The 21541-nt window shown below is 38.7% G+C and overlaps 2 protein-coding genes across 2 annotated transcripts in view; one reads left to right on the forward strand and one right to left on the reverse strand.

The window, feature by feature from the left end:
• LOC145782758 (leucine-rich repeat-containing protein 9-like) overlaps positions 1-488 on the forward strand; it is a 28499-nt gene extending 28011 nt beyond the window's left edge. The window contains exon 34 of the mRNA XM_082594516.1: positions 325-488. Coding sequence (XP_082450642.1) covers positions 325-349 — 25 coding nt within the window. The 3' untranslated portion in view covers positions 350-488. The remainder of the gene's footprint in view (positions 1-324) is intronic.
• LOC145782759 (uncharacterized) lies at positions 23-19517 on the reverse strand. Its single transcript, XM_082594517.1, has 22 exons — positions 19386-19517; positions 15422-15461; positions 15164-15209; positions 13819-13882; positions 9811-9920; positions 9408-9595; positions 8911-9051; positions 8420-8560; positions 8080-8154; positions 7396-7558; positions 6732-6982; positions 6308-6442; positions 5682-5891; positions 5522-5584; positions 4896-5149; positions 4454-4616; positions 4013-4166; positions 2343-2428; positions 1333-1428; positions 1033-1144; positions 765-862; positions 23-608 (listed from the first exon to the last, which is right to left on the reverse strand). Exons 1-22 carry the CDS (start codon positions 19421-19423, stop codon positions 495-497), a joined length of 2742 nt encoding a protein of 913 aa, XP_082450643.1. The 5' UTR covers positions 19424-19517; the 3' UTR covers positions 23-494.
• Between the last annotated feature and the right edge of the window lie 2024 nt (positions 19518-21541).

A 21541-nucleotide genomic window follows, 5' to 3' on the forward strand; every position in this document is an offset into this window, starting at 1 on the left:
CTACGGCCGTGTGACACAAGAAGAACTTACTTGGCTAAACCAGATTTCTCTGAGTAAGAGGGCAGACCTAATCTTTACTTTGTTTAAATAATCGGAAAAGATTTAACCCACCAGAAAATAGCCTTCGCTGCCTTGGGTGAGTTATTGTAAAATACTGGAAATGACACTAAAAACATGCTAGACTTCCCCACTAATCACTGATTGAAGTGTCAACTACATGTAATGCAAATGTCCTGTTTTCGGCGTAGAAGGCCCACTTTGTTGCACTGGCTATACAAATAAACATTGGCAACATAATTTTACACGACACTGATTTATTCACAGAAACCTTGGAAGTGGCAATCGCTGAAGTGGTACAGCAAACGCATGCCTGGCGGAGAATTGAAAAATCACACAAAATCGATTTTATTATATACACTGTCTGTTTTGTATCAACCGTTCAAACAACTGTGTCTTTTTTTTAATGCAAATACATTTATTTCTCTACAGTCGTTTCATGATTCCATCGGCTTGTCTTCTGTTGGTTTCTTGTTAGCTTTTGACCAGTCAATCCTTTCCATCCCGAGAACATTGTTGATTTTACGAAATATGATCAATCGTGCGAATGCCTGCGTTGAGAGACATGTTAGAATACCCGCCCATTTGCTAACTGGGGACTTCGTTCATCCAACGCCCTTTAGTAAATTTAACATTCGGTTTGTATGTACAAAGCACACACACTTTACATTATTCCGGCAGTGTAACCACGAACCCACGGTACTTACTTGCGCTGACGTAGTCAAAGCCTCTCTCTCTTGATTGGTCATGGCAGCGGCAACGTCACAACTGCTTTTCTCGCATGGATCAGAAACGCCTGGGCCATCTAAACAAGTCAACGTTGTCACAGACGTATTCTTCGGAATAATTAATGGACTTCGTGCCTCTGACAAAATCAGCCCCGAACAATGACCATCTTTCTGTGTGCTCACATCTTCCTACCCCGTTACAACATAAACAAAATTAAACTTGAGAGAAAAAGTACGACAAACATACCTGGCAGTAGTATTCCAGAGCCTATTATCTCCATACATCTGAGGAATGCTCCTCCAAGGGAGACAGGGACCATTGATGATGACAAAGCTTTTTCGACCAGTAACTCAATTGCCTGAAACACACATAAAATAACCAATCCGAGCAATGGCTGAAAAAACTAAGCGGACCATGTTTGCTGTTTCATGTCCAAAAATCACACACAAGCTGTACCGACGCTTAGGCTACGAAAAAGTTAGCGACCACCAAAAGTGTTCATAACTGTAACACTGACCAACAGTCAAAGTTGTTTGCCAAACTTACCCAGTCTGGCAGGGGTTTCCATTGGTTCAATCGTTTAGACATCTCGCGCAGAATACGTATGATGACAACGCAAGATGGCAAACCGTTCGCACAAGCCTACAAAGCAAATCACCGTTTAAATCCGAGCAGAAAAACTGTTCGATCACACGTCAGTGGCTTTAATCAATGCAAAAATACGTTCAGTTTTGTTGCAAGCATTCGGTGCGGATATACAGTAGTATGTGCTATTATTTTTGTATGGATTTATAACTTGTGATTTACATTTCAGCCGTGAATGTTGTACATCGTGAAATTTTACGAACACAAAACGTGAAGTTCACAAACTATCCTTTCACCGAGCATTCTACGCATGCTACAAGGCGATTGAATTTACAGGAGACACCATTGAAATGCAGGTCATAAAACGCAACCAGCAAGTGCGATTTGAAAGCTCGTATCATGCCCTCTAAAACCTGTTTCATATATTCAAGAAATACCGGCCGTACTGACAAAATGCCAAAGCCGACTTCTTTAAGCAGATACGTTGAGAACAAGACAGATTTTAAAATGAACAAAAAGTTATGTTGTGAATATTTTCCATGGCTGTGGAGTGGAGCGGATTTTGGCTTGAAACAAAACAATGAACAATAACATTTTTGTTTGCCATTTTTTTCAAAATATTGTTTCTTAATCTTCGCATTGCGCTCTAAATCTTTACCAGAAAATAGAAATGTTTGTTCTTGTTAGTTTTAGTGTAAGATGCCGTTTCAATTTTGATCACAACTTGAGTGAAATTGAACTTCAAAAAAATGAAAGAGCAAAAATTAATGAAAAAATCTGGCAACACTGAAGTCGGTGTCGGCCAGTTGCAAACCAAGGAGTCAGAGTTGTAAATTTTTGGCCAACTCCACAGCCCTGGTATTTACCTTTTGCATACTTACGAGATTTCGTACAATTATTATTACAAGCAACGTATGGCAACAATACAGCAAGGGAATATAACCAACAAATAAATGTGCTTGCTTTCCAACCTGAAACCACTTCGAGTGGCGAAGTTCGGCTAAAGCTTGCAGGCACCTTTCCTTGTTGAGTGCGCCTGGCACGTCCTTGGTAGCGTCTGCGCGTGCACACACATACGAGAAACGTGTTGTTGACGTAGTGTGTGTGCCCGTGTCGTCGATCGAAGATTGGAATTTTATAAAAATAAAATCATTACTGAGTGGATGGCTACGAGAGACTTGCACATATCAGTAAATATTTTTACACTTATAGTATCAACCTCGCAACTGCCAATGATGGTTTTCGGCACTCTTTAAGAAATGCCACAATCATTCAAAATTAGAGGAGGAACAAAGAAACGTGACGTTTCAACCTAAGACCAAAATTTATCTGACAATTTGCAATGTCTGTTATACATTGGTATTATACACTTTACTTGCTACACATAAGTTTTTTTTCCTTTTAAAGACCTTGGAGTTGCGGTCGATTTTGCGGCCTCTAATAAAGGCTAACATACTGTACTGTAGTTTGCATCCAGAAAAAAGAGTTCTATTTAGCTGTCAGCACAAGCATTACTCTTCGCCCAGTTCAAAGCTGCTTTACACTAGTCAACATCGTAAGGTGTCCCAGTAAAAAAGCAACTTTAGCTGGACGGGTCTTCAGAGGAGCAGAAATGTTGGATCCGCTGACGCTATCAGTGTAGTTCCCACTCTAAGATTTCCAATCGTACAATATATATCAAAGTCTACTATTTTATAAAGAGAAACTTCAATTGGTGCTAGTGGTCAAAGGTACTGATAATAATGCACAGAAGGCCAAAGCAAATGCACACCGCTTACCACAGTCGAGTTCCTATACGAAACATAAACTGTGGCAACACTTTACTTTTTTAACAGTAAACCACATTAAAATGGTCGAAACGATTAACTAAAGTTTGCTGTTGAAAATTACCTATCTTATTTTCACACTGGCCAGAACTTGGAAATGTATACAGCACTCAGTGTACACCACAAGTCCAGAAGATATCGAAAGCATGCAAACAAATGGTTCATCGGCATTTTGTACGCAATCCAAGCAAGCAAAATTGGTCCCTGTTTGCAGTTTTTGTAAATAAAGGACCGATTTCACCAGCTGGAAAATATTGAGTCCTCTCATTCGTTCAAAGTACAAAGCTAACGATTCGTTGACAATCAGCGCTTTTGGAGTGAGCAGACGACAGCTCGCATGGCTTGCTGGATGAAGTGACAAACACAAAACTGAATCACAATCTCGTGCCATGATCTCTACTGAGGATTCACCATTGGCAGTTACAAGGTTTAAGTGGCCTATATTAAGGTGAAATACTGCATGACTCTCCTATCCTTCTCCATTGCTAGATTCATCAGTTGGGTTCAGCCATTGGGCAGAGGCCTACCAGGGGATGAGATACACGACAACTCGTCGCGCATAAAAGTTGAAAGTGAAGTGATTTAAAAAAAAAGTGCCGCAAGACTTTAGCTTTGAAAAAGCATTTTTATTGCAAGTTTGCGAGGAAAAACCCAACTGTTCAAAAAGTTATTGAGTTTATTGCTTCTTACATCCAGCGCAGTTTGGCATTACCAAATTAATGATCTTACTTGCCGTTTACTTTCTTTCTCCCCAAGTAGGCCACTGCAATCTAAAATCATTCCTGCAAAAAATCACAATTTCCCAACCCACTAACCTTCGGCGAGCGCGCGCATGACAGGCGAGGTCAGGCTAATTGTGACCATGCAAGAGACAGAAGGTTCTGTTTCTGTCTTCAACATCTCGCACGTCACGTTGATAGCTGCTTCTTGCATCGCGGTCTCGACAACAAACCTGTTCCCTGTCTCCGTCTGAAAATAAGACAGAATAAAAGTCATACCGCTGGCATTTTCATAGCACAGTTAGCGGCGTTGACAGGGTTGGTCCAGGGGGTACTATTGTAGGGGCCCAACATAACTTTATGGGCCAGTAATACTTCCAAGAGCAGGAAACTTGAAAAGGCCACCATGTATTATTTAGATATAGTGCGTTTTTTTCTTAAAAATGTCTTGATTTGGGGAAAAAAGATCATATTAGTACCTGGCCCAAATTACCCCCTCAACGGCCCTGAGCATAGTCAAAGTCTGGCTAAACAAACCTTGATATATCGTGGCAGCAATTGGGCTACTTTGACTAAGAGCTTCGCCGTGGGAGCTTCTTGGCAGAGCAAGACCAAACGAACTCGCATATCACCTTTGAGAAGCAAACCCTTCGCCAATGCACCAACTCTCATCACACCTTGCAGCTTTCGTCTTTTTCCGCTGAAGACGAAACAAAGAAAAAAACATTATTCACAACAAAAAGTGTTAACATCAACTAGGAAAGCTTTTATCAACTAACCACAGTAACTTTTCCTGATCAGCTATTTTTAGGTCAAAGGCTGCGTTTGTACTTATTAATACTAATTTTTCCTGAATCAAGAAATGCACCTGATGTAATTACCCAACTAGCAAAAACTTGTTTTTCTGCAACGCGTTCAGACGTTGAATCAATATAAACTAATTTTGCTACCTGAGCAAGCTAAGCAACCCAAGACCAACCTGTCATCGGTTCCTTCTTCGACGAGTCCATCTTTGTTGATGATCGGGTTGTCGTCTGGTTCTACAAGTTCGTCCGAGACGTCCTTCAACGCTTGTTCAATGGTTCGGACCGACTTTTGGACGCAGTTCAGCTCGTGCTCACTTGGGTAGATCATCTTGTGCTTCTCGGTCAAGTAAGCGTCCTCCAGTGGGGTCTTCTTCGCTGTCGGAGGCCGCCCGAACCCAGTGAAGCCTCCCATGTTCAATCCGTCACTCTGCGATTTTAGACAGCATGTTGAAGCGTTGTTAAAGGTGGCAACGAAAAAACATCACTTGGAAATGTCTATCACAGCAACAAGTTATTTTGAACAAGATTACGATGAAACGATTGAATTGTGACAAGTAAACAAGTACTAATAAATTAACAACTTGGGCACCCTGAAAAACAAACGCAAAGAAGGAAACCAAAATGCGATGGAGAGACGAGATTGGCAAAGAATGTGTAACAACAAACGGGTGTACAAAAACGCACGATCGACTGAATTAGCAAGAAAGGGGGAGGGAGGCCTTCGCTCAGCTGTGGGCTACCACAGGCAGAAAAAGATGACGAAGCAAGTACTACCAAGCTGCTTTGCATGCTTACTTACTCCAAACGGCACAAAGGAGTAGTCCGCATAGTTAGGTATTCCCAATCCAGGCGCTGAATCCAACTGAAAAATATAAGTTTTAATAAGGATCAGCGGCTTCACACAGCTGTGTCATTCTAAGTTCAAAGGTTATGCATGCATTTATGCAAGTACTACTTACTTTTTGCCGAGTCAGCTTCTTTCTGCTTGGTTGCTGATCAGGGTTTGGCCCTGCTTCTACAAGCGAGAGTTTGTACAACTGTGCCAGCAGTTGAAGAGCGCACCCTTGTGCGGCTACCCTCTTGCTTTGCCCCTTCGCAACAGAACTAACTTCCGTCATCTGAGCCGAATCCTTCGTTTTCACTTTGAGGCTTAACGAAGCCGTAAAAGTCTGAAAGGACATTAAAATTGTTTAAATGCAAAAAAAAATACTAAAAATCTGCTTGTATATCGGTAACCCACTGCGGAAAGATCTTTTAACCTTCTGCGCTTCTTACACTTTTGATATCGACAACGGGCAAAAGAAACAATTCATAATTTATAAAGTAAGACAAGTAGGAGCTGCACATACAGCTGTACTTACTCTCTTTCCCCGTACACAATCTTCTTAGTTTTGATCTTACCAATGATGACGATGTTGTGCGTTGAAATTGTTTTTAATGTGACTTTTTGTCTAGTTCACTGCTCACCATGTCACGTGATCAAAACGTCGTCTGCTTGTGATGACAAGACGAGTAGAAGAAATTGCTAAAATATTCACATTTCACAAAGCAGACCATCAGCAGCGGTGGAGACAGATGGACTTACTCTATTGCCCTGCACGCCCTCCTCTTCATACAATACTACGCAAGGTATGTTCTTATCCTGGCAAAACTGGTTGAGCCGCTGCCGAGAGTTTTCAACAGTCCAGTTCCCGTTTTCATCTACACTTTCAGGAGGCATCTGTGGATGAACCATACAAACGAGTCTATCAATCATAAAAGTAACCACGTTCCCTTACCATAGCAATGTAACCAAGAGAAAATATCTTCTGTCGAGACAATATCAAACATGAAGTAGAGATTTACGACAAAATAAATTATTTCGGGTAGATAGGTTTAACAAAATATTAGTTACGAAAAGCCAGGACATCGGTTCTATTTTACGTTAATTTAACTTGTGCAAACGTTGGATCAATGTAAAAAGACCGGATGTGTTCGCTGGGGGGTAACAGACTAGTAGATACACTAACTTGATCGTCCGCCTTTCGTTTCTGTCCTGCTGTTTGTGATGGAAAGGCCGGAGCCGCAGGGGTCTCCTCAGTAGTGCCACCATCGACAGGCTTATTCCCTTTCCCAACCATCAGTCCCCCGTAGGTCACGTGCTTTACGGGATCGCCAAATTTCTCTACTAACTTGTCCGCGTGCAGCTGCCGCACCATCTCAAGGGCGCACATAGAAGTGGCTTGTTTCTTGTTGTTACCACGTTGACTGGCATTGTACTCTGAACGCGGAATGCGATTAATGGAGTTATCACAAGTAATTTGTGTAGGAATTTTAGAGGTTTTTTCGAGGGGTTGTTAGGTTGCATATATAAAACCTCAAAAACAAGCAAGTAGTTGACAATGCAATAAGAATAATGTGGCCAATAATGCGCCAAACGCACTCAAACTTGGGCTGTGAGATTTTTCGATGCTGAGGGTGTCACTAAAATTCACAGAAAAAAGTGTTTTTTTTTATTACAACCTCAAACCCCAATGACTATTGATCAAGGACTTATGTTGAAGATAATCTCTTCACTTTGCTTGACCCCAACGCTAATTTTAAATGCAATAATGTAAAAGTGCCTTCACCCAATTAAGCGGCAAAAGTTCGACGCTCATGTTTTACGAAAGAGATGTCTTCAATCTTTTTTACCTTTCTTTGTTTGGGTAGTCAAGCTCAATTCACACTGGAACACTCTGGAGTGTTCTGGTCCAAGAGTGGTGTGCTTGAATATCGGAGTGATCTGCTCGCGTTGGCAGAACTGGTTCAACCTCTGACGAGCATTAGCAAGAGACCAGCCTCCTTTTGCTTCCACCTGAACAAATGACAATCAGGTGCAAAGTTGTGAACAGATTGTGAAACCGGTGCAGTCGTTCGGCTCGGCAGAGCAAGAGTTGCTTTTTACATCGTTTGAACGTTTAACCACGTTGAAACAAAGTAAAAAGTTTCGATTTCTGTTAGCTAGGCAAACCTTGATGCGTGTGAGCAACTGAGCAACAAAACTTTTAAGTGCAATGACTTGAGAAATGATGCGGTAGTGTGATATCAAGTCCAGTTATCATTATTTCTCTACCCAATTCGGTAAATTTGTCCAACTGAAGTTACGTTTGCTGCCTGTAGACAGCACTGTGGATTGTGGTCTAAGTTAATACCAACGTGGCTATATGTAAGTAATATCAGTGGCAACACTATCTCGTGATAAATAAAAATTTGAGAGTTGTTCACATCTACAAATTGATCACAGCCAAATCTAAGAAAGCAAGACAAAACTTCAGATACATTCAGTTTTCGTATCAGAATTGTCTAAAATCTGACAACGGTAACAATGGCACTAACGGTTTCAGACGTTTCGCCAGGAAGACAGCCTGCAGTCTTCTTTGAATCCGCTACAGCAGTAGTGGTTTGATCAACCTGTGCAAAATAATGGCAAGTCATTTACATTAATATCTGCTGATAGCTGTAGGTAACTGTGTACTAACGAGTGCTGATTATTGCGTTCACAGCAAAGCACATTATTTCTACTGCCTATTAATGTTGAAATAAGATTACATTGTGTTTACCAAATTTTGAAAGTACCAAAAAAGCACAAAGCAAAGAGTTTTAAAAACAGCTTAAAAATTAATCCCAGGCGCCAAGGCATTGACTTGATAAGATGATTTTCCTAAATGAGACTTACCGGTCTTGGCGGAAGCTCAGAGACTTTCATGTATCCCAACTTGACCAGGTTGTCACAATAAGCCCAAGCTGCCTTTGTTTGAGAATCCTTCTTATTGGTCGCTTCCACTTCAGTCACGTGATCCAAACCACTAATACGCAGCTGTGTGTGCATTGAGCACGAATGACAACATAAAATGGATTAGTTCAAAACGTTTTGACCGGTTTAAGTGCAAGGAGACCAGATCTACTGCGTCTAGCTCTAGCTACTTATCCATTAGAATTAGATTCATAAACCGAAATGTGACGATTGTAGGTTTTTATTGCAAATGACAAGACAGCATAATACATAATCTCCCAACTGCAAAGTACTAGCTCATCAAACAGAGTTCATGTTGATATGAAGCAAGTCCTAATGCATAAGTGCAGTATGTTGTTACTTGGTTTTGTTTGCTTAGCGTTCGAATTTTCTTTCATTTAACATTCTACCTGCACTGTAAAAAGTATGCTCACCTTACAGCTGAAGGTGACCTTCTGTGGGGGTTTCCCTTCGGTTGTGATCTCATATTCTGGCTTTAGCTTTCGTTGGCCACACCAAGCATACAAGTATGCTTTGATTTCGGAAGCTCTGATGGGTTTGGGGCCAGTGTTTTGCTGCAATCAAATCATAAAGCGCAGTGCAGCTCATAGGTGAAATTTTGTTTCTATTAATGCAAATAAGTCATAATCACTGCATGACATTCAACTAGTTCACATGTATTTTATCACAATGCATGAAGTTGGTTTTTTCGTATCCAGGCTCTCACCCGATGGATGAATATTTAGATTAAGTGAACGGGAAGGCAAGGAAGCTATTCTTCATGCCCACCTTCAGGCATGCCATTAAGTACCGTATCCTAAAGACACAACCGCCTGCTCTGCAAAGGTGTAGAGCCAGCGCCCTTTCGAAAGTCGAACCAGGGTTCTCACCACTATGTTGATTAATTTGACAAAAACAACAGATTCTATACCGGCTGTGTAGAGCCGCCACGTCCCCCGCCACGGCCACCCCTTCCTCTGCCGCCAAAACTACCGCGACCTCCTCCAGTTGAAGACCCTCGTAAAGTTTTGTTCGAGTAATACACATTGGCAGCATTGTATAGCGCTTTCTCGTAAGATGATTGTGTGGTTGGCAAGGAGCTGAAAGCAGCAGAGGTACCTACACAAAAGTAGGAACAAATAGAATGAGAGCATTGAGGATATTTTGATATAGTGCTACAAATACCAACAGTCCAACATCATACTTTATAATCGCTGAAGGTTTACTCAAAATATAAATTTTCTTTAGTTCGTGTAGTTTATAACATCCAACAAATCTCTGTTAACAGCCAAACAGCATACGGTGCTTATGCAACAATTGCACAAAAAAGCTACCAGCACTATTGAAAGCTCCTGATGAAAACCCAGATGATGACGAACTATACGGAGAACTGCTTGTTCCAAATACACTCGATGTCGATGACGTTACAGCCCTGTACCTCGGCCTGAAAATAAGAAAAATAGTGTTTCACTTTCTACCAACAGTAGTTTGCAACTGCGGCAATTTTTATTAATAATCCTGGTATGGAACATATGGAATAATAGAATTGGTCAAACTGAGCATTGTACAAAGCGGCTACGTTACCCATCAAGCAACTCGATGAATAACTGTGCAGTAAGCGAAAATATCACGATACCGTATGGATGATTAATGATTTATTTGTTCAAAACATATGATTCTTAGCACTGGGATGACGAGCAAAGTTATAAGTCAGTGCTTTTCAACCTTTAAAACAGCAGTTCGCACTCATATACTTTGCAAATTTTTTTACTTTGGTTGCAACTGCTCTAAGCCGGCCTCAAGCACCAGGAAAGGTACAAGAAATTTTGCTTTCTTAGCAGCAATAACGAAAATTATTATTATGTGATTGATGCGGTGCTACTAGACATAAAAGTTGTGGCATGGCAGATATAAACACGTAGTGCCCAACAATAAAAAACAAATTTCAAAACTTTTCTTTGGGAAAAGTGCAGTTCAACCAACATAGAATATTTAGCAGCATTAGCCTCGATTACGCCCCCCTCGGATTAGGGACAGGTGGAGGCGAGATACATTTGGCTCTCTCAGTTTTAAGCTAATATTACCTAAAAAAGCATTAACAACTTTGTCACGAAAACTGCCGGCTCTGCGCTGTTGGTTTAAATTCTAAAAGGTCGGCTTCGCCAGATGTCCTGTGGCAAACGTGGTGAGTCGGATCGTGCGTTAGCAATTTTAGCACGTCTGATTAACGTTGAGGAATGAGCTTAAGGCTGGAATGTCTGTCATGACTATTGACAACATGTAGTCTAACAGCTTAGCAAACTTTAGTTGCGACTGTGGTCACTCACATACTTCTTCATGCTTCACAATAAAACATAATACAATTTTAAAAAAAAAATGTGTTTAAAAAAAAAATGATAAAAAAAGTGCGCCTGATACCTTGAATGACAGATTGTGAATGAAGAAACAGAATTAAGCAATCATGGTTCAACTCTCGGGCATGCGTTTGAGCAACAGACGTCAAAGGCGTTCTCTATTCAACGAAACCAAGTGGGTGGAATAAAAACCGGCCATAACACTTTAAGAACATGTGCAAACGATGGTGTAACTCTTTGGGTGTGTGCTTGAACAACGCAACAAGTTTGGATCGAGTTTCTGGCTTCACTTCACAGATAGAACACGAAGCTGTTCAAGTTATTTATCAGGAGTGTGTGAAACAAACATTGCCAACTATATTCAGGCAAGTAACAAAAGCTGTTGTGCTCTTTTTTTCATTCTCTTGATTTTGTGGTGATAATGTTGATTGATTGACCGACGAATTGAATCCCGAATGAACGACCTTCACTACATTGTATTTAAGTACAAGGATGCTGCAAGGGCTTTCGCTGTGTGTCTTTCTGGTCGCTCGGTCAACGTTACGCAATTACAGTCAAATAAAACTGTGCGCAAAATGATGCACGACACCCACAAATAGCGAAGTATAGTAGTTTAGGCTGAAAATTGGCATTTTTAAGAAACCGCTTCCAAAATTAGTGGGAAATTATCGCTCCCTTGGAATTAGTTTATATCGGCAAAAAATCGACACCTATGAAAGTGGCTTTACACCTAATCTCAACTTATAAAAAATTGATGTGTTCGATATGAAAAAGCTATTTCTACTCCGTCATAATGTGTAATGGTCACACAAATGTCAAGATTGTTTTTGGAAATTAGGAATGCCACAATTGACAATGTTGATCAAAAAACTGTATTTGATGAACCGGTAATTGACACCTTTAGGTTAAGTATTTGCATGCCAAAGATGCATATTAAATCCTCGATTCTCTTTACAAATACCGTATTTATTTGAGTATAAATTGCACCCCTAACTTAAGTCTGGTAAAATGATACTCAATTTCTACATTGCACTGTAAAATTATTGACGCATAAGTCACACTCCGACTTTGTGAGTAAACATTTGAAAAAAATACTCTGCATCTTATACTTGAATGAATGTGGTCATAGGCGCCGGGTTTTGAAAATTGCCGGGGGGGAAAACTATTTAGCCGACCGATTGCTTACATTCAAAATGCTGATGTTTGTCAGCATTGATGTTTGTTTGCGTGTATCTGCCATTGTATATCCCCAAGCTTTATAATGTAGGCTCACGCCTCGAAATTCACGGCGGACATCGGACATGTCCGCCGTCACAGCATGTGATGTCCGCGGGAAGTACCATCTAGATCGGTCATATTTGTCCGCCGAGAAATAACACAGGAACTAGCGATACAAATCGTCATTGCATAGCACGAACAATTGTTGCGATAATATATTTTCCAGCGCATTCTAGCGCGCATCTACAAAATGTGAATACTGTATCCCTTAGCTTCCATTCAAGGAGGAAAACTTTCGATTTTTACGTTGCTTCAACGATTGATGACATTGAATCAGCGTAACAAAGGTGAATTCTTCGCTAAGAATCGATAGGAGCACAGGTACTTCTACACTAATCACGCGCAATTTAGTTCAAGTTTTACCTCACAATGTCTGGCTTTGATCTCCGAGTAATATTGATACGGCAAGGTTGGTTACTAAATTAGATTATACGAGTAGGCTATTACAGCAAGATGCAACAAAATTTGTTAAGTTTTGGTATTAAAGTAAGAAAGAAAAGACCCAAGGTAAATCCACTTTCGCTCACATGACACGCAAAAATAAACCTAAAGAAAAAACCTGTGAAAGTTTGCACAGCAGAAAATACCATTGGTGTAGAAATTTTCCGACTCCTGCCCAGAGCATTGTGACGCAAGAAGCCACACGAGCTCGTTCGGGGGAAGTTAATCAGTTATGTGACGTATTGACCAGCTACACGGCGCTTTGACTCTTCAAGCGCAAGTCGTTGGTCTGATGAAAGCCTTTCGGAGTGACTTTACTGATTTTTTAAAAAGCCTTCTAAAACCGTAGTTATAGTTCTGAAATGAAGAAGAATTATTATCAAGATAAAAAGATTAAGCATGACGATCGACGGCTAAAACTGGTGTGTCCGCCGAGATAGCTGCTCAGACCGGACACGTTTGTCCGCCGTCAACAAAAACGAATTTCGAGGCCTGTAGGCTATTTCGAATTATATGCTGGTCACTTTGAACTTTAGCTCTTAATACGCGTAGATACTAAACTGAGCAAACAGCACCTCGTTATTGACACTCCCAAGAAAAAACAAAGCGAAGGAAATCAAGAAAAACGTTTTTCAATCATTGTTACTATGCTTCAACGCGGAATGGCCCGTTTCGGTGAGTCCGATTCGGTGAGTTCCCTATTCGGTGAGAGCCCTATTCGCTGATTTTTTTTTTAAATTATCAGGTAGGCTACCGTAGCCTAATTATCATAGCCGTTTTAGGGTTAGGGTCTTACTTCAACGTTTAGCGACGTTAAAACGATGTAAAAGCGGCAATCATAATTAGGCTACGGTACCCGATAATTTTCAAAAAAAAAATTCAAAAAATCACCGAATAGCAAACTCTCCGAAAAAGGTTCTCACCGAAAAGGCTCTCACCGAATCGGACTCACCGAGCAGTAGCAGACCCGCTTCAACGGTACCATGCTGGCGTTTATCAGCTACCGATCTTCTGTTTCTTTTGTTATCTTAGGAGCAGCGCTCTTGTTGCAACAAGTAGATCGTTTAATTGAGACCGATCCGCAATGGTGAAACTAACGCAAATCTGAACTTAGAAACATTTGATTTAGGATTTTTTTTAAATAATTTGCGGGGGGCAGCCACCCCGAGCTAAATTCACGGGGGGGCGCCGCCCCTCCGGAGTCGGCGCCTATGAATATGGTAATTGTATGGTATCTGTGTATTTGTATACCGGTATATTGATACTTACTGAGTAGAATGAGAAGCAAAATTAGTTCCACTTGAAGAGTAAGATGAATATTGAGTTGTTTGGCCTGCAAGTAAAAAATGCTAATTTAATTCTACTTGCAGTGGTGAGATATTTTCAAATTTATAAAGATTTAAAGTCATTCGAAATGATATTGTACAGCTGCTGCTATATTTCATTTTCCAAAAAAGATTACGATGGTCGATTTTGTGTAATACTGGTTTTAAGACCAGTGGGTTCATGGTTTGAACAAAGTAACAACTATAACTACAACTACACCATACTTTCATGCACTGCATTTATATTACAGATATATACATGATATGGCAGATGCAACCTAATTCGTACCATGAACAATTCGTACCGTCAGTTCGTCCCTTGAAAAGATCGAGAGAAAAAATTAAAAAAAGCCAAAGTCGCTGATTGCAGTTTTCGCAAACATTTTAAAGTTTTCCGCAAACAAACGAAAACTCTTAGCATCATTACCAGAAATTTTAAAATGTTTGCGGAAACTCTGATCAACCCTAACCGCTAACCCTTTTTAAATGTTTGCGGAAACTCCGATCAACCCTAACCCTTTTAAAATGTTTGCGGAAACTGCGATCAGCGACTTCGGCTTTGTTCTATTTTTTTCTCTTGATCTTTTCAGTTTGTTTGTTTGCGAAAACACGGTAACCCTAAAACCTAACCCTTTTTAAAATGGTTGCGGAAACTCCGATCAACCCTAACCCTTTTAAAATGTTTGCGGAAACTGCAACCAGCGACTTCAGCAAATTCTTAGGATCATTACCAGAAATTTTAAAATGTTTGCGGATATCTGGGTTTTTTTTTTCGGTCATTTATCGGTCATTGACCGATTTTTTAGCAAAATGTCCGAAACAAATAGTCAATTTGGTCAAAATGTTCGAAAAAATATATAGTTAATACATTAAAAATGTCCAAAAAAAATATAAGTTGTATCAGCTACTTGAAAGGAAATATTTTCATCAGAAAAAATGACCGAATTTTTTCAAGTCATTTTGGACAAATGACCGAAAAGTCTCAGCGAAAAAAAAAACTCAGGCGGAAACTGCAATCAGCGATGTTCTATTTTTTTCTCTCGAACTTTTCAGTTTGTTTGTTTGCGGATACCGATACCTAACCGATACCCTAACTACCGATACCCTAACCTTGCGGAAACTGTGATCAGCGACTTCGGCTTTTTTTAATTTTTTTCTCTTGATCTTTTCAAGGTACGAACTGACGGTACGAATTGTTCATGGTATGAATTAGGTTGCAACCTGGACCCTGGTATGGCAGCTCTTCAGGTAGTTAATTCCGTGTAAACTGCAGTCTCACAAAGACATACCTATTGCTGGAGTGGTTGCAAAAGATGTACTTCCAAAAAATGTTTGCTGTAAAAATTGTTGAAACAATATCAGGATATTGCAAGTGAGAATAAAATCTTTGCAAAATAGCCTACTTGGCAACAAAATCTTAGTTACCATGATAATAGCACTAAAACTACAGCTAAAAAATTTAAAATTTAACAAACCAATAATATTTGAGAGAAGCTTACAGCATTCAGTAGAATAACAATAACAAAAATTTTCAAAAATATTCTTACACTTGGTGGTGCAGCTTGTTGTGTTGCGCTTTGAGTGAAACTGCAATGCAACATAAAAACTCACTTGAAATGAAAATGAAGAAATACATAACTCCATAAAATTACTGGAATATAGATTTGAATCTTTAAACCGAGAAAACATTTAAAAGGTTATTCCTGGCATTTGTGCATACTGCATACTTGTAAAATGTAAAGGCCATGAACCTTGGCACATGCCCAGTTAAAAAGATTAACAGAATAAAGTTTCCGATTCTCAAAGTGACGTTGTCTGACTGTCTGTGAATTACTCCATTTTCTAGGTGCTGTTGAATAAAGAGCAGTCTTTAAAATACGTTGCACAGGCTTAAAAGCCGAATCAGAGAGCTGTTTGATCTGCAGTAACTTTGTGCACAATAACAGGTACTTAACTAACTGAGCTATCGGGTGGACACATAGATAAAATTTACTATAACATTTATCACTGCAAAGCGACTTACTCATTAATTGACTTTACTGACCATTAAAGTAGGCTACAATTCTAAGCACCAAAAAATACATATGAAGGCATTGTGAAATGGAAGTAACTTCCAATGAAAAAGTGGTTGTTATTTGTTTGGTTGTTTTCAAATCTTTATCCTCAGATTATTATAAATAAATCAATACAACAAAACTAAACAAATCTGATTTACATTCTACCAATACATTGTATGTGGGTCATTCCATGTCAACTCAACAGGTTTTTGGAAAAGTGCAAGCTCGACCCTCTTAGATTTTCTTGAAATTCACACTAAAGTTTCATATTGATGTATAATGAACACAAAAACAATTTCAGCTCATTATCTCAAGACGTTTAGAAATTACAGCCCTTCAAAGTCACCAAGGTCCCTCAAAATGCGTTCGCATGTAAATTTTCCTCCATGTTTGGGTCTTCACAAGTTTTCATGTAAAGCATTTACAAATCTGAAATTTGGTATTCTGATTAAGAAGCAGCCCTAGTTTTCATATCTACCATCGAAATTGCTAATTTCAAATTAGTTTTAGATATAGAACCTTTCAAAAATTGAAATTTTTTACATTTGAAAAAATTACATCAATTTTTGATGTCCGCTATCTCCCAAACCAATCGTCCCAAAACTACCATTTTGCATATTATTATTCTATACTAGTTGGTAATTAACCCCCATGAGACTTACACTAAAAAAATGTGAAATTATTGAAGTTTGGAGGGTGCAAAGATGAAGCGCGAGCAAAAAAGCGCAAAATGCGCCATCTTGTGGTTAATATTTGACCCTGTGGACAGTCATTCAGGAAGTTGAAACTTTCAGAAAAAAATCTTCTTTGCCTAAGCTATAAACAGTTCAAGTTTCAAATATGTAACCCAACTCCTTCAATAGTAAATGCAGCTGTGAAATCATGAGTTTGACCATCACATGCAAAAGTCTTGGGGGTGTGAGGTAGTTACAGCATACTTGGCAAACATGAAAATGTTTTGAATTTTGCTGAGGACACCCTTTTAAATTGTGAAGTTGTCAGAAAAAATAACTCCTTCAAAACATTTTTGAATTTGAAATTGATTTAGGGGTGGCCCTCTCCCCCTGAAGTTCTGCGCCCTCCCCCAAAATACCAAATCTTCATATCTCAAAAACTGCTGGAGCTAGAGATACAGTTTTTGTGTCAAAAGATGCAGAAAACATGATTTCCTATCTGCTTTCTGAACAGTGATTGTGTCTATCTTGAGTAGAAAAGCAGTTATTTCAAAAAGCCTGTTTTGGGTATTCCAGCACAAAGCAGCGCTGAAGAAGTATTTTGGTCCAAGTTATTCAATGCACAAAGTTCATAAACTAACTTGTATAGCTGGTTAGTTTCAAGGTAAAAATGAAACTAAACAAACAAGCAAGCAAACAAAGAAAAAAAAACAAATGAATCAGGAATAGGTAGTAGCAGCATCACATCAGAAGATGCTCTCACAACTCACGAATGAGTACTGGGTTCCATTCCTGGATATTTTGTGTATAATAAGTCCTCTACAGTTGCAAGGGCATGGTGGCAGACAGTACAGATTAAACACAATGGACTATGATCGAATTATGATTATTTTGCCATCACACTGCAAATGAATTGTAATGACTTGCCACAATCTTTTGTGTCCGTTACTTTACTTCCAGTGTTTAAATCTTATGTAAGATGTTCTGACTTGCAAATCTCAGTGTTAATTTGTTTTTTTTTATTCCTGGCTGGGGATGTCCTGTGACAAATATATCCTGTACACTTATGGAGTTATATTATTTTGCTGTGCAATATTCTTTGCCTCATACTGTTGAATGTGCTTTGCTAACTACAGTACCATACTTGCTTTGTTGTGTTAGTGCTGCTTTATTTTACTGTTACCAGCTCAATGTGCTATTGAGCAAGGCATTTAAAGATAATTATGCTGAAACACGGAAAAGCCATCTACCCGTTGTGATGGTTATGCATGCTATGATCTTAAAAAGTCAACAGTAAATAGCAGAGATTCACAAAAACATGAAACAATACAACTCTCCTGTTTTGACTTAGTTATAGCTGCGAGTTGTGACCTATTACTGATTCATTTGACTTTTTTTTCTTTGTTTGCTTGCTTGTTTGTTTAGTTTCATTTTTACCTTGAAACTAACCAGCTATACAAGTTAGTTTATGAACTTTGTGCATTGAATAACTTGGACCAAAATACTTCTTCAGCGCTGCTTTGTGCTGGAATACTCGAAACAGGTTTTTTGAAATAACTGCTTTTCTACTCAAGATAGACACAATCACTGTTCAGAAAGCTATTGAATAGCTTGGACCACAATACTTGTTCAGAGCTGTTTTGTGCTAGAATACCCAAAACAATTTTTTTTTGAAATAACTGCTTTTCTACTCAAGATAGACACAATCACTGTTCAGAAAGCAGATAGGAAATCATGTTTTCTGCATCTTTTGACACAAAAACTGTATCTCTAGCTCCAGCAGTTTTTGAGATATGAAGATTTGGTATTTTGGGGGAGGGCGCAGAACTTCAGGGGGAGAGGGTCACCCCTAAATCAATTTCAAATTCAAAAATGTTTTGAAGGAGTTATTTTTTCTGACAACTTCACAATTTAAAAGGGTGTCCTCAGCAAAATTCAAAACATTTTCATGTTTACCAAGTAAGCTGTAACTACCTCACACCCCCAAGACTTTTGCATGTGATGGTCAAACTCATGATTTCACAGCTGCATTTACTATTGAAGGAGTTGGGTTACATATTTGAAACTTGAACTGTTTATAGCTTAGGCAAAGAAGATTTTTTTCTGAAAGTTTCAACTTCCTGAATGACTGTCCACAGGGTCAAATATTAACCACAAGATGGCGCATTTTGCGCTTTTTTGCTCGCGCTTCATCTTTGCACCCTCCAAACTTCAATAATTTCACATTTTTTTAGTGTAAGTCTCATGGGGGTTAATTACCAACTAGTATAGAATAATAATATGCAAAATGGTAGTTCTGGGACTATTGGTTTGGGAGATAGCGGATATCAAAAATTGATGTAATTTTTTTAAATGTAAAAAATTTCAATTTTTGAAAGGTTCTATATCTAAAACTAATTTGAAATTAGCAATTTCGATGGTAGATATGAAAACTAGGGCTGCTTCTTAATCAGAATACCAAATTTCAGATTTGTAAATGCTTTACATGAAAACTTGTGAAGACCCAAACATGGAGGAAAATTTACATGCGAACGCATTTTGAGGGACCTTGGTGACTTTGAAGGGCTGTAATTTCTAAACGTCTTGAGATAATGAGCTGAAATTTTTTTTGTGTTCATTATACATCAATATGAAACTTAAGTGTGAATTTCAAGAAAATCTAAGAGGGTCGAGCTTGCACACCCTGTTGAGTTGACATGGAATGACCCATGTACCAATACATACAGCAGTATAATATCTGTTAAATAATGTTCCACCAAAAATAATGCAATAAAACTTACGGATATTGTGTTCCTCCATGAACAAAGTAACCACTCATTGTTTAAGTTTCTTTCTTTTAATTTCAATAGATAAAATTGGGGAATATAGTGCAAAATAGGCTATGTTGGCCTACAGTTACAACAATTCTACCTGTAGAAAAAGTTTTAATGCAAATAATTATTAATTCTTGCAATAGATTTAAGATGTACAACTAGGACCTTGCTGTAAGCACAACTACTCAACCATTTTACGTTTGAAAAATAAAATATCTAAAAGTTGAAGATTATCTAAAAAATTATTATAAAAGATTATTATAAAATTATTATTATATTATTATTATAAATATTATTATATATATATTAGATTATTATTATAATAGATTATTATAAAAGTTGAAGATTATCTAAAAGTTGAAGATATTCTTTAAACTCTGAATAAGAAAAGCGATGCAGAAAATTCACCATAAAAATTATTTAAACAATCTTTATAGCAAGTTCAGCAAATCAAACACATAGGCAGGCCTAATATTCAATTGTCACAGCTAAAATATTTCTAGCTTGCAACGAAGTGTTAGCATATTTTATTTATTTGCTTCAGATATGCACATAATATATTATGATATATATCCATATGGAGTTAATAAGAAAAAAAGGATTTTGTGTGAAACCATAGTTTGTGCAGGCGCATCAAACTTGGAACCAATAAAAAAAACTGGAATATCACAAAGCAAAAATATAGCAGGGAGAAACTTTTTTTTTATTTCTTATTCAGGGGTTATAGTCTGGGTTTTTTTTTTTCGGTCATTTGTCGGTCATTGACCGATTTTTTAGCAAAATGTCCGAAAAAAATATAGTCAATTCGGTCAAAATGTCCGAAAAATATATAGTCAATTCGGGTGTTGCAAGGTTGAGTTTCGCTGATGAACGTTGAAAAAAGTTTTCTCAGATAAAACACGACAACGTTTCTCAGCGAAACTTAATGTTGTAGCTCATAGGCGCCTAACTATTTTTTTGGCCGTGTGGGCGAAAGCGTGTTTCATCAGCAGCAACGTAAATTCAGCAAAATGTCACGCAGATGGATGACATAATTGTGTCGTCACACTAGGATTGCTTTTATTGCCACACTCGGAGTTATCGCTACGTTCGACCTACCGTTAATTATTATAAACAAAACTTGACCACTTCGGTTAAGCAAACACATGCCATGCGTCTGCGTAAACTAGCGGTTGATGGACTGCGAATCTTTAAGCTAAGCACAACATAAAGTTTACCAACGAATTAGATTTATCACCATGAAACAAGAGACGAAAAGGTTTACTAAAAAGTAAAAAGTATACTGTAAATGGAATGACAATGTCTTGAAAATGGAATGCAAATACTAACTTGATTATACGCTTGAAAATGTATATACCTGTTGAAAGTAAAATCATTCACGTTTACATCAATTCAACAGCACGTCACCTTGAATAAATTTAGAAGTTGCTGACATCCGTAAACAGCCCTTGAAAAATAGTTACGGAGAGACGTTTGATTATAGCTCCCTTTTCACTACAATATCGCAACTTATGAGTTATGACTGACTTGCTTTCAACTTTATGCCTGACCTGTTTTCGTGTTGCAGATGAAACAAAAGATGCGCATATTCCCGCCTTTGATCAGGTTTCTTTAGCAACGGTCGTGTGTGCGCCATGCAGTTTGCGCGAGTCCGTTGTTGCGTTGATTATTCCGCATGTGCGCAATGCGGTTTGTACCAGCCCTTGTTGCGTTGGTTTGTGGTTACGTCGTGCCGAGACTTCAAGTTCATTTTTACAGCGAGCGGTTCACTGCCGCGACAATTCACTGCAGAGGTTTCGACTTTCGAAAGCAACATCGAGTCTGTTTGCAAGCGCATAAAGCTAAACGCACGCTCCGTCTACGTAGCAAATTATGTTGTTTTTGGGTGCATTCAACGTCTGATGACATTGAATCGACACAAAATGGTAGATTTTTGCTATGTCGCAGGCAGCAAAATCAGTCATTTTTACATTGATTCAACGTCTGCAGGCGTTAAATCAATGTAAAAATGACAGATTTTGTCTGGTGTGGAATTGTAGCATCGCTACTCATTCTAGTGATTATTTATCGTGAAGCTGTTGCGGTTTGCATTCAAAAAATGTTTTCCTGCTGCCGATCGCTAG

This window comes from Aplidium turbinatum, chromosome 14 (assembly GCF_918807975.1).
Source record: "Aplidium turbinatum chromosome 14, kaAplTurb1.1, whole genome shotgun sequence".
NCBI lineage: Eukaryota > Metazoa > Chordata > Ascidiacea > Aplousobranchia > Polyclinidae > Aplidium > Aplidium turbinatum.